Source organism: Peromyscus californicus, unplaced genomic scaffold (genome assembly GCF_007827085.1).
Source record: "Peromyscus californicus insignis strain IS unplaced genomic scaffold, ASM782708v3 Scaffold_9__1_contigs__length_137607984, whole genome shotgun sequence".
Lineage (NCBI taxonomy): Eukaryota > Metazoa > Chordata > Mammalia > Rodentia > Cricetidae > Peromyscus > Peromyscus californicus.
Window position 1 is genome coordinate 62,625,946 of NW_026294617.1, and position 13,677 is coordinate 62,639,622.

The following is a 13,677-nucleotide window of genomic DNA, read 5'->3' on the forward strand; positions in this document are numbered from 1 at the left end:
ACTAACTCAAGCTCCAAATAGTTTTTGGCCCACATTTTTTTTCAGAAAGAGTTGACTGATGGCACTGGTATCTTCAGTGCTAGGGGGCTCCCTGACACTGTGATCGTCAGAGCGTCTGTTCCTGGGGAGAATATTAGAAAGCCTTCACATCTCTCAAGCTCCTAAGCCTTTGCCTTTAACTTTTATTTCCAAATAACTGATGTCTTTTGGTTTCACTTCCAAGAAATCACTTCCTGCGGCCGCTCTCTGTCCCCTTCACACCCCCAAACATGCTGTCTATCCCAGTAATTCTTTTTGCACTCTGCCTAACTTGTTCTCAAATTCATTATATCACTGTAAGGCTATCCTTGAGAATTCAGAAGACGGTGCACTTAAAGGAAACTGCAGAGATAAAGAACCAGCAGAGGACTCAGTAAATGACCATGAACCTGAGAGCAGAGCTATCTTCAGGGACCACTAGGTTTACCGACCACTGCACTACTTACTACCTGTGTGACTTTGGTCACCTCACTGGCGGTGTCCCTAAACCCCAATTTCCACACCTGCAAGACAGGACTAACCATTTTGATTCTTATCTTAAAGGGTTGACATGAGATGCTCTGAATTTTGTTTTGAGCACTTTATAACCATTTGTTCTATTTAATTATTACAGTGCAAAGAACCGTCTCCAGTCAAGGAGGAAGTGATTTTCAAGATGGCCAACCCGTTCTACTGAGACCATATAGCATCTGGTGAGGATATGCCCCCGGCCTCTCCAGCTGTGATAGCTTCTGCTCATGATTGTGGTAATTTTACATCCTCTTCCTTTAGACACTCGGGGCTGAGAGGCGAGAGCTGAGATTACAACTCACTTCTAGAACATTTCCCCACAAGAACAAGACTGCAAGGCGGTGTCAGGGGATGCTTCCTATTTGTGATGCCCTGGACTGTCTCTTTTAAAGTTCCTAATATCCTTTCATTGTTCCCACTTAAGAAAAGGGGGCAGAAACTTAGCAAAAAGGGGCTTCCTAGCCACACCATGATCCTCCCTTCAAAAGCCCGGACATAGGCTGGTTGGTCTCTTGCAGGGCGTTGAGACCCCATTCCCAAAAGCTGCTTTCACATGTTTCAGAAGTTCTCTTCTTTTACAACAGAAAAATTGAATTTTTCGTCTAGAAATCTGCTCAAAACTTTCAGGGAAGGGTACTGAGACATAGTCAGGAACCCTGACATTGCATGTGTGTGTGTGTGTGTGTGTGTGTGTGTGTGTGTGTGTGTGTGTGTGTGTGTATTTCAATTATAAAACCAAGGACCAACAGGAAAGCAGGCATCCGAAGACCCAACTCTCCATTTGTTTCTAAAGTAAACCTCTGTTAACGAAGTGTGTGTCAGTGCCACATGCAGAAAAAGATCCTGCCTTTTCTTTTAATCTCCAGTAAATATTGGATGACAATACAGTTTACAGGTGAGTTGAAAAATGTTCCAAGTAGGAGCCCCAGGGAGCTTGGTAGGGTGAATAAAGCCAAGGCAAAGCCAGGATTCACCACAGTGAAGGAGCTCGGTGCCGGCCAATCAGGTTTTAGTTGTGGTTTCACAGCTCCATTTTAAAAGTTCATTCTTTTATCTGCCCATCAGCCATTCCAGCCACTGGTCACACTTAGTGAAGAGTGACCTACTGTGCACTAGACACTCCCAGACTAGCGGGGGTGGTGTGGGGGTGGGGGACGCTAAAGCAATGCTTCCGGCCTGTGAAGATGCTCATAGAGTAATAGAACAAAGAGATGAACCAGACAAGCTGCTCTCAGGCACTCAAAGGTGCTCTGAATGAAATTCAGTGAGGATCTAGGTTTCCCCTGCAGGGGCTCCTAGAGGGAAGGTGCTCAGGGAGACGTCCCCTCCCCTCAGTTGGCACCTGAGTTGAGACCTGAATGAGAAAGGGCCTGCTCTGCAGGGCAGGAAGAGATCTACAGGGAAGCTCCAGCCACTCAAAGGTTCTATGATGAGCAGTGAGAAGAGCAAGGCAGGCAACTAAGTACCGAAGGAGATATCCTGCAGGTTCTGAACAGGGCTTAAAATGGCTTGAGTTGGCTTTTGAAACTCAATCTGAAGGCTTGATGGAGAGCCACTTACAAAGGGACCGGGAGAAGACTCCTGATGCCTTGCACCAGGTGGGAAAGAAGGTTCCAAAGTCTCGTCAGATCTCTAAATGCTTAAGGGTACTTCATTGATAAAAAGGAGGCGGACTTTATTTTAATAGTATCTCTATTTTTACATACAACACATCTACTGCACAGAAAATGGTTTTATTATTATTGTGTCAGAGGTAGAGGGTGGTGTGGCTGCCGATTAGCAGTGATATGCATAGGCCACTGAATTTCAAAAGGCGCTTCTCTGGGGTTACTGAGGACCAGTATGCTGGGCTTTTGGCTCTCCCTCTAGCCCAGAACAGTATCTAGGAAATTAATTCTTCCTTCTGGCCGAAATGCAAAACTGCAGAAACCTTCCGCTACATATGGCCGGCCATTCTCAAGAGGGCAGACTCCTTCGCTGGAGCATACTTTATTAGAGGCCATTTATCAGTTTCTACTGATAATTATGAATAACTGGAGGGAAACGGAGACAACGCAGGCTGAGTGGAATTGTCTTCGGGTTCAGCCCCACGCTACTTTGGAAGCGGTCTCAACAGCAGACCCTCACACACAACGTTCTTCCCTTAGGGGTGGAGGAAGAGCTTAGGTGCTGGTGCTTAAGCCATGCGGTCCGTCTGCCCATAAATCACCATCATAAAATGTGCTGGGAGGTATGATGGCGCTGGATGCCTAAAAAGGTTGGCAAGCCCCATCCATTGTCGTCATCACGGGTGGCAGAGGCGAGTGACAAGACGCCCGCACGTCGCTGAATAGTAGCGCGGCACAATAAAGCGTGCTTTGCACCATGTGTGTCACAGATTTTGTTGGTTTTCTGGAAGGGCTTTTTTTTTTTTCCCCTTTCTTTCCAAGTTCCGCCTTCTTTGCAGTCAAACTGGCCCCAGCTGTGCATCGGCCTTTGACTTCATCTGGCCTTCTGTTAGGGACGAGGTTCTCTCGTCAAATAGAGAGCACAAGTTTGGCTCCCCAAAGTGATCATAATAACCCCTACCTTCTTCGCTCGGCCTTAGCCAAGGGCAAGCCCGCCGGAGGGGCTGTCCGGAGGATGGAGGGGGAGCGTGCGGGCAGTCAGCTGGCCTCGCCCCCAAACGGGTACACTTTGCACGCAAAGCCAGGCCAGACAACCGGTCTGCGTCTCCTCCATCAGCACCACAGTCCTGGGCTGAATGTCCAGCCGACCGGCTCCTTTTCAGTCCTGCTCCTGAGCGGAGGCTGGCAGGTTGGAATTCTCCCTGGTGCCAGGCGCATCACGCATGGGGAGGGGACTGAGGAGTAGGGAGGGGGCTGGGTCAGAGAAGGCGCTGCGCAGTCCCCAGCGCCCGGGGACGCCGGTGGAGGTGGGGTGAAGAGCTACAGTCCCTGTAGCAGCCTGCTGCGGGAGCCGCGCCTCCCACCGTTCCTCCCACCCTGCGCCCTCTCTCGGCTTCCCCGCCCTTACTCCACCCACTTCCCGGCCGGATCCCCTTCCTCCCTGTGTGCGCGCTTTAAATAATTTCCTCCTTTTTGGCAAAAGAAATAATGCACCTGACTTTACCAGGGGGAAACAGCCAGCCGAGCAGAACAAGGAACAGATGTAAAAAGAACAGAAGAGAGAAAAAGCTATGGAACTTGCTTAAAGACATCCAGGGGTTGGAGAGGTGGCCGCGGCGGCAGAGGCAGCTAGAGCAGCCCCCGCCTGCCTGAGCTGCCGGCAGAGGACGTCTGCACCAGTTGCAGATGTCACCCTGGGAACTCCTGGGTCCTTTGGTTTGTTTGCCAAACAAAGTCTTTTCTTCTCTGGCTCAGATACTGAAGAGGCTCCTGGATTGTTCTGCGGTCCCGCCACAAGCTGGCAGCTATCCGGAGCCTTCCTAAAGAGCTGGGGGAAGAAATGAGCTCTGCTGGGCGGAGGATGGGCGAAGGGCGTCAGCCGGCGGGGTCACCCCGTGGGCGGCCCTGCGGCTCCGGGGCACCGCGCTCCCTGCTCCGGTTCTTCGTGCACGCCTGGCTGTGGGCTGCCTCGGGCTCGTCTGCCCAGGTGTTCAACCTCAGCCTCTCTGTGGACGAGGGGCTGCCCCCGGACACACTGGTAGGTGACATTCGTGCGGGGTTGCCAGTCGCGCAGCAGCTGGAAGAGAACGGCTTCTTTCTGTCGGAGGACTCGGAGGACTCCCCGCTGCTGGACGACTTCCACGTGCACCCGGACACCGGCATCATCCGCACAGCACGGCGTCTGGACCGCGAGCGGCGGAACCACTACAACTTCGTGGCGGCCACGCTGTTGGGCGAAGTGGTGCAGGTGGAGATCCGCGTCAACGATGTGAACGACCACTCGCCCCACTTTCCGCTCGACTCCCTGCAGCTGGACGTGTCGGAACTCAGCCCCCCAGGTACTGCTTTCCGCCTGCCAGGTGCCCAGGACCCGGACGAAGGACTGTTTAGCATCCAGGGTTACACCTTGCTGCAAGCGTCCGACCCGCCCCAGGACGCCGCAGGACCCTTCTTTCAGTTGCGCTACGGGTCGCCGGGGCCACCTGCGTCGTCGACTCAGCCGGTGTCCTCAACACCCCTGGAGCCCTTAGACTTGGTGCTGCTGAGGCGCTTGGACCGAGAGGAGGCGGCGGCGCACGAGCTGCAGATTGAAGCTTGGGACGGCGGCAGTCCTCCGCGCACTGGCCGCCTGCACGTGCAGCTGCGTGTGCTGGATGAGAACGACAACCCGCCAGTTTTCGAGCAGGCGGAGTACCGCGCCGCAGTACGTGAGGACGCCCAGCCGGGCGCCGAGGTGTGTCGCGTGCGTGCCACTGATCGCGACTTGGGGCCCAATGGCTTGGTGCGCTACAGCATCCGGGAGCGGCAAGTGTCCTTGGCGGGCGCAGCTGGCGGGCCACCGGGCGATCCAGGCTATTTCTCGGTGGAGGAGCTGAGCGGCATAGTGCGGGTGCAGAGACCTTTAGATCGCGAGGAGCAGGCCTGGCACCAGCTGGTGGTCCAGGCCCGCGACGGGGGCGCAGAGCCAGAGGTAGCCACTGTGCGCGTGTCCATTGATGTGCTGGACGTGAATGACAACCCGCCCGCCATCCACCTGCTCTTTCTTACCGAGGGAGGCACGGCCCGCGTCTCTGAGGGCGCCCGGCCAGGAGACTATGTGGCTCGAGTCTCGGTGTCCGACGCAGATGGTGACCCAGAGAAGGAAGAGGAGGCTGCCGGGGTGCTTGGTGCACGCCTTGGGGCAGGTAGCATCAAGCTGTCCTTGGAGGGTGGGAATGGAGCCTTCGCACTGCAGCCAGGTGGCCCTCCTGGAGTATTTTTCCTTTGCATCGAGGGCCTCTTGGACAGAGAAAATCGAGATCTATACGAGTTAAGACTAGTGGCCACGGATGCAGGGTCTCCACCATTGAGCACCGAGGAGTCATTGCTGCTCTGGGTCTCGGACCTCAACGACCAGCCACCTGTCTTCAGCCAGGAGCATTACTGGGCCTCCGTGTCCGAGGCCGCTGTCCCAGGGACCTCGGTGGTTTGGGTCAGCGCTTTGGATGCCGACCAGGCTGGCACAGATCACGCCAGGCTGCGATATGCGCTAGTGCAACTCTCGGGTCCCTGCGACTCTGAGGCTCTGTCACCCAAGGCAGAGTGCGTTCCATCCTTCAGCATCAACCCGGACAATGGTTTGATCAGCACTATCCGAGCTCTAGACCGAGAGGTTCAGGAGGCAGTGGAGCTAAGAGTGGTGGCCCAGGACTTCGGGGAGCCTCCACTTTCTGCCACCTGCCTGGTGAGCATTACTATAGACGACGTGAACGACAATGAGCCCGTTTTCCGGTGGCAGGTGTATAATGTCACCCTGGCTGAGCATGCCCCAGTTGGACATTGCTTCCTGCAGGTGAGTGTATCAGGTCTCTCGGTCCAGTTCAAAGCCTGGGATGGATGGTGAGGATATAAGACTGTCTGGGAAAAGGTGACATGGATGGTTGTGTCCTGGTTCCAGAAGCAAGGATATCTGCTGTAGACCCTCCAGTAAGAGGCAAACACATTACCTGATTTCCACAGCTTTGTGTCAGGTCTTGGTCCTGTGGTCTCTAAGGTCATTTTTTCCATCACAGGAGACTTTTCTTGGATCTTTCTTCTGGGAGCCCAGTTTCTTCATAAAAGGAATGCCCCCATATCTAATTGCGAGGGACCACCCATTTTCCCAAAGCAGATATCAGGCCACAGTCAATAGAACACACTTTTGAGACCTTTATGTGGTGTCTCAGGATTCAGGGTAGTCTTCATGTTTTCAAACGTTGAATGCCTTTGAACGACTCCCCTCCAAAGACCCTCTTACAGCATTTCCCACCTTCTTTAGGAGTTTACTAAGGTTTTTGAGGACTGGAGACATTGTAGCCATCGTGTTTGTGGGCTGAGATCCTCCAGAGGACTTCACCATGGAGGAGCAGAGAATCACTGCATCCATCATATTTACTACCTCAGGCCCTGTCCTGTGCTTTGCTGTTTGACTGTGGGGTGTTCTCTAGAGTTCTCGGGATCTCTTCTGCACCCGCCAGAGTGCTGTGTTCTGCCCCTCAGGCTGTCCTTCCTTATTGCTTCCATTCTATTCTTGCCTGGCGTGAGTGAGATACATACATTTCCAAGCTTGACTTAGTTGTTCCAGGATGACTTGAGGGGATAAAGAGGGTAAAGATGACTGACTGCTGGATTAGGCTTCCATTAGCTCTGAGTCTAGTGGGTTTCCGCCCTCTGCCCTGTGCGCTCTTCTTTTCAGTTAGGAGGCCCAGGCTTTAGCTTTTACAAAGTACACCCCTGATAACCTTTAGATAAGTGAGATGTTTTTATACTGTACAAAACAGGCTTCGTGATAGCTTATATCTTTTCAGTTTTGTAGTCAAGAGTAATCTTGATCCCTTCTCTAGCTCCCAGTCTCTGGAAATGTGGGTCATGACCATATGGGGTCCTATGACAGACTATGGGGGCTGTAAAAAGTGAGACAACAGTTAAAGGTTTCTAAACTCCCCGAGACCAAAAATTATTTCAAAATTAAACTTAAACCAAATTAGAGGGATTCCTGTGTTGTATCATGTGACTTCACTACAGTCTTGCTTCTGAATTCACAGCCAACATGTGCAGTTGGCATTTCATGTGTCTGCAGTTCACATAGCACTGGCGAACATTCCCAGAAATACCTGTGCTCAGACTAGAAGTCTCATTTGAACTGCAGTGTTTATTTTTTTTATTGTTATTTTACTATATATAGCAATATGAATTTATTTATGTATTATATATCTATAATTTATATGATTATATGTAATACATATATGTATATATACATATACACATATGTGTATATATATATATATATATATATATATATATATATATATATATATATATATACTTTAGATTCAGGGTCTGCTGTAGCCATACTTAGCTTTTTGAACTTACTATGTAGGGTTCTACCTCCCAAGATGTGGGACTGCAGGCTTGCATTATCTGCATTCTTTGCTCTTATTAACATAGTGCTTTAACTATAGAAAACAAATACTTTTAACATTTCCCCACTGTTATTTCTCAATATATAGATAACAAATCAGTATTTCATAGGATTGTTTTGGGTTAGAATGCTTGCTTTTAAAAACTACTATCTAAGCTGTTGACTTTCATAAAAACTGTTCAATGAATTTTGACTTGGGATTATAGAGAATTTTCAATAATTTCTGACATGGTCCTAAACATGCACCTGTAATTTTGTACTGCATATTTATGTGAAGCCATGTTCTCAACCTTAGTGATTACAAAATCAAAATGTGGATTAATTCTGAAAAATACTGAAGATATTCTATATCGTGCAGTATCAAATATTCAGCCAAGAGCTGTGTAAAATTAAACAAAAATACCCATTGTATTAGTATTCAAATTTGGCTTTGTCTTAAAAAATGGTAAAATTATCTATATACCAATTACCTGAAAATAAATTTACGTGTGATTCATCATCAATAGATGTTTAATTTACATACCTATTTTATAAACGTGGAGGCCCAGGGTAATATGATATAAAGATGTCACACATAGTGTAAGAGTCTCCACTATAGCTGATTAGCAGCTCTGAGTTATTCAAAGGTGGTTTGAAAAGCAGTTAGTACTCCCTGCTGAAACAGATGAGTCCACAGGTATTAGAGGCTGACACCACCAAAGCCTTTCATCTTTTCACCAGAGTCTGATGTCATATGGGCTAGAGGCCATTGTCTGCTTGAAATGGAGACAGCCTTGAGAGGGACGTGTATTAGTTCCACCACTATCCAGAGGTCAGCCATGTAGACTTAGGAACACTGAAGAAGAGACTGAGACATGGAGGAGCCCATAGATGCCTGGTGTCCAAAGACAGTGCCATCAGATTTTAAGAATGAAATCATGACAGGGGAAAGGCTAGAACGGGCGATTTCCACGATTTCTTCTCCCTGGGAGGCCTGCTGATCTTGGCATGATACAAATAAAATATAGCTTTGTTTGAAGAAGAAAATATGGATTCATTGTGACTCTTTTGATTAGAACCCATCTATAGAATTGTTTCTCAAACTGTGAAATGGTTCTGCCACCAAAGATGAAGCTATCTCCTCACATCCCCATGTGTACTGGACCCATTGTGGTGGCTCATCTGGGCTCAAGCTGCATCTCTGAGAACTCCAGCTTCCCCGTGCTGCTGGAGACCGTATGGAATTGTGCTGATTAGACTCCCCCGAGATTCCAGGCATCTGCCTAGCTGTTGAAGAGTTGTAGAGACCCTCTCCTTGCTCGGCTTCAGTGGCTTCCCCTCAGTGGCTGTGTGAACTTTTCTAGTCCTGTGGCTGTGACTATCCCCTGGATTCTAGGGTGCTTTCTTTCTGTGTTTTTATTCTCCCCTTTTTTTTCTTTGCCCTCTCTCTTTCCCTCACCCACTTCCCTTCCACTGTTCCTTTTTAGTTTCCTAATATAGTCTCATTACATATCCCAGAACTCACTCTCCTTCTGCCTTAGCCTTTCACATAGTGAGATTAAAACTGAGTCAAAATCACCCTTTCTCTCTATAAGTTGCCTAGCTCGAGTATTTTGTTATAGTAAAGAGAGCTGACTATGGCAGCTCTGTGGGCACTTGCCTCAATGACTTCATTCCTTTCTCCCTAACTGCTCCTCACAGAAAGCCACTTCTTAGCAGTGTACTACCCAGAATTCCTTTCAGCCTCTTGGTGCTATCTTTGTCTAGAGTAAGGCTTCTCAAACTTTTCCACTGATCGCTCCTTTGTTCTGAGAAATTTTTATGTGATCTCTGGCATATAACACAAGTATGCACATTAAACATCTACTTATCTTATGATTTATATAATAAATAAATCTACTTATCTTATGATTTATATAATAAATAAATCATAAGATCTTATTATATAAATCCTATGATTTATATAATAAATAAATCATAAGATAATTGATCAGTATATATACTTAATTAATATATATATTTAAATACATATAATGGATTGGTATATAGCATATTTCCATTTATTAAAGAAAAAGCAGATTTACATAATAAGGAGATGAATGTGCTCGTTGAATTTTACATAGAGAAGAAACTTGGGTGCATATTTAATGTTGCAGTAAGTAGAATATCTTCAGTATGTTTCAGAATTGATCTACAGTTTGGTTTTATAATCATTGTTGCTGAGAACGCTGCATCGCACAAGTAATGCAGTACAAGATGGCAGAAGTATGTTGGGGCTAGTTCAGAAATGCTTGGAAATTCTGTCTTAATCTCAAGCCAAAATCCATTGAATGTTTTTTTTTTTTTAAAGGAAAGTCAAGTCAGCAACTTAGAAAGCAGTATTTAAAATCAAACATTCTGACACAAAGCAATGCAATTTGTTCACGCTAAGGCACGATGCGGGGACATATTAAAAGTCTTTGTTTTCTGTAATTAAAACCTTATGCTGCTGGAAGAGTAGACACACTTCGTATGAACAGTCAAAGTCCTGCTAACACACAACAGCCTGGAATCTGAGCTGAAGTGATTCAGGCAGGGTTTATGGGGGCTGCCTGGTGTCTTGGCAGGTGTGGTGCAAAGTGCGCGTGCTAGGTGTTGAGAACCAAGGCTGCAGTGAAGTTGCACTCTGCAGCATGGGTAATTGCTGCCACAATCCCTGGATTCATTACGTGTGGGATTTTCACTCCATTTTTGGTTGTCATGCATTTAGAAACCTTTTACTTCTGCCAAATGTTTTGCGACCCCCACACTGAATGATATGACTGCATGGGATTATGATACACAGTTTTAAAAGCTGTGGTTTTGACAGAGAGGGATTCATTCCCAGACATCCAGCTGCTGTCCACGTCCAGTTCAGGTGTCTAACTTGAAAACACGTTTTTTCCTCAGGTCACTGCCCCTAAAGCTAACTTCAGCCTCCAAAAAAGGCTCCCCTCTGCTGTGATGTGAACTGCACTCACAGCCCCTACTTAGAAGCCAATTGGAAGACAGTGTTAACCAGAGCTCTCATTCCTGAGTGGCACAAGCATGGGCCCAAGACTATTCCTTCGTAGCCCTTCAAGAACCAGGAGAATTTACCCACTAACTCATTTATTTAATCAAACGGCCACATCCGTTGAATAAAGGACCACAGATGAACAAATATTAACCGAGTACCTATTACACCGCAGAGCAGTTCTTGGTACTGGGACAATGCTGGGTACAGTGGGCAGGTCCATCAGAGCTGGGAGCCTGGTGTTCTGGCCCTCTTCGCCATCAGCCTCCTGAGTGAATGGCGTCTGCCTTCCACTTGGTGCCTGTATCCCCTGTTCTGCACTTCCTCTGCCACCACACTAAATCCTGCCTGCCAAACAGCATTTCTACATGTTCTTCTTATCCACATCCAATGGGCTCTTCAACCTTGTGACCTCATTTATCCCTGGAGCGTACACACCTACTTCCTCTTTTCTGGATGCATCTGTGCCCCCCCTCTCCCCCCTACACAGTCTTTTCTCTCACTGCCTTTCTTCCTGCCTCTCTCTTGCCTCTTTCTCTTTTCTTCCACCACCTCACACTCAGGATGGCAGCGGCTTCTGAAGTTTCTCTCTTCCTTCCACCTCTCTCTTTTTTTCTTTACTGACTCCCTTCTCCAACATTCTCAGAACCCTCTTTCCCCCATCTGAAGGGTCAACCTCTCTTAGAAGCTTCAGATTAATCCTTAATTTGTTTTTTATTATTTGGGTCTGGTGGGTGCACGTTTCGACTGCATGCATTTGGCATCTCAAACCTAACCTTCCCCAGCTTAAATGCACGGACCTCCTACTTCTTCTCTCTTCGCCCTTACCTCCTTTAGAACTCATGTCTACTCAAGTCACTTTTGTCAAAAATTGAGCAGAAACAAAATAAGAAACAAACTGAAAAAATCTCCTCAATATCCTGTAAGGGAATACTACAATATCCTCTAAATGCCCCCTTTACATCAATCCGCTCATATTTGAAACTCTTATTTTGGTACTGTACCTTCTCAATAGAGGCATTAATGCACTTGGTATGTTAGTATACCTGTGTTTGTTGTGAGTTGGAGATTGTCAGGCTATGCCTTCATGAAAATCAGAAGGATGATGAGTAGTGTCATGTCCCATGTCAATATATTGGGGGAGAAGCTTGTTTTTGTATTTCCAATTAGGGCTGTGTATATCTCACAGTCTCCTTGGAGAAGCCTGTATAGGAGGGGGTGCCTGAGAAGGGACCATTAAAGATGGATCCTGCCATCTGGGGGACATGGGCCAATGGGCAGGCTGGAGGGCTGCTATGCTCCATGGCTAGAACAGGATCAAGTTGTTGTTATCTTGCTTCTAATTCATGGTATCTTTGGGAATTGTTTCCTTCTGACTAATGGTAGTCTGTAGCAAAGTCTTTCTGTGTATGCTAGCTTTGTTTCAGTTGTACTCTGCTGCTGAACACCAGCCCTGGGGTTTGCATGATTAAATGAAGGCTGCTCACCAGTGTTGCAAGTGTCAAGAGCAGGGCAGCGATCATGGCTGGGGATAGCAAGGACATGAAAAAAAGTGACCCCGAGGAACAGTTTGAGGGCCTTGTACCGAGAGGCCATGCCAACTTCGGAAATAAGCGACTCTACTGGGAAGGTGGTTTTTGTTTTTTGTTTTTTTCCAGTCTCAGTAACACTTTGAATTTCTCTAGGTCTGACCACAATTGGCAAAACCTTCAGAATTTCTTATATCCTTATGTCCTCTCTCTCTCTCTCTCTCTCTCTCTCTCTCTCTCTCTCTCTCTCTCTCTCTCTCTGTGTGTGTGTGTGTGTGTGTGTGTGTGTGTGTGTGTGTGTGTGTGTTACATCGTTCCCCTGGATAAGTAAAAACGCTGGATTCTGTGTCCCTCAATGGAATCCAGCGTATTGGTATTTGAGTCACCTGCACTTTCTAATGTTCTTGATCTCCTAAGCTAGAGAAGTGAAGTGTGCTGCAGTGTGCATGCAGTAAACAAGGTGCTGCAGGAAGGGTGGTGACTAGTCCGGGTTCTCCCCCCTTTCCTTCTGCATTCGATTGTCATGTGTGTCCGGTTTATTGTACAGTTTATTCCATCACTGTAGTTGTCTTGGTTCTTTGGGACTTATGAGTGCTTTGCACTGCCTGTCCTGAGCCTTTTGTCTCCCTCACCTGGATGCTGACACTCTCATTGTTGACTGCGCACACATATTTACTTAGCGTATACCACCTTTGATAATTTATATTTCTATTACCTGCATAGGTATGTAGTGTTACTTTGGATAAAGTGAATCCTGCTACCTGCGCACAGGAAGCAGATGTTTCCACGACAACCATGGGTACTTACGTTCAAAATACGTCTAGGTCACCTACTAACTATCATCTCTGGTTATCTGGCCTACACAGCTTAGCATCTTAGTTACTGTTGTGTGTGGTAGGTGCCCTTGGCTTTGTTTGAGGATCTGTTTTAGGCTCTGAATGAGCTTAATGGCTTTCTTCCCCTCTTCCACCCAACTACTTCCTGACTACGACTTTCCCTGGTTGTGGAATGTGGTCACACACACTTGAGTATACACAAAAAGGAGAAGTGTAACATGGAATCTCTGGATTACACTGCTTTGTAGCCTGTACTCTGGGATTAAAGGTGAGAGTGGCAATGCATGCCAGTGTTCATAACTATGAATATGATGATAAGACACTACACAGTGACAGAAAATATGGACCTTGGGATCAAGGTACCTGGGTCTGAATATCTGGTATACCTCTTACCAGCCATGTAGTTTTGGGAAATGGGCCTTCATTTCCTTATCTACAAAAATATAGATAGCAACAGCATCGGTTTGCTTGTTTTGTGAATGATGACCCAATAATACATGTTTAGAGCAATTCTTAACTCATAGAAGTGTGCAATGCATGATATGGGTTTTTTTTTGTGTGTGTGTGTATGCACATGCAGATGTGTGACTGTGCTGGTGAATGCATGCACAGCATATGTGTGATGGTCAGAGGGCAGATTTTCAGTTCTTCCACCTTGTTTTGAGGCAAGGTCTCTTTTGTCTCTGCGGCTGCTCTGTGTACT

The 13,677-nt window shown here is 47.2% G+C and overlaps 1 protein-coding gene across 1 annotated transcript in view; it reads left to right on the forward strand.

The window, feature by feature from the left end:
* The first annotated feature begins 3,774 nt into the window (after positions 1-3,774).
* The window catches only part of Dchs2 (dachsous cadherin-related 2), a 221,099-nt gene continuing 211,196 nt past the window's right edge, over positions 3,775-13,677 (forward strand). The window contains exon 1 of the mRNA XM_052730019.1: positions 3,775-5,988. Within this exon, the coding sequence (XP_052585979.1) occupies positions 3,997-5,988 (1,992 nt within the window). The 5' untranslated portion in view covers positions 3,775-3,996. The remainder of the gene's footprint in view (positions 5,989-13,677) is intronic.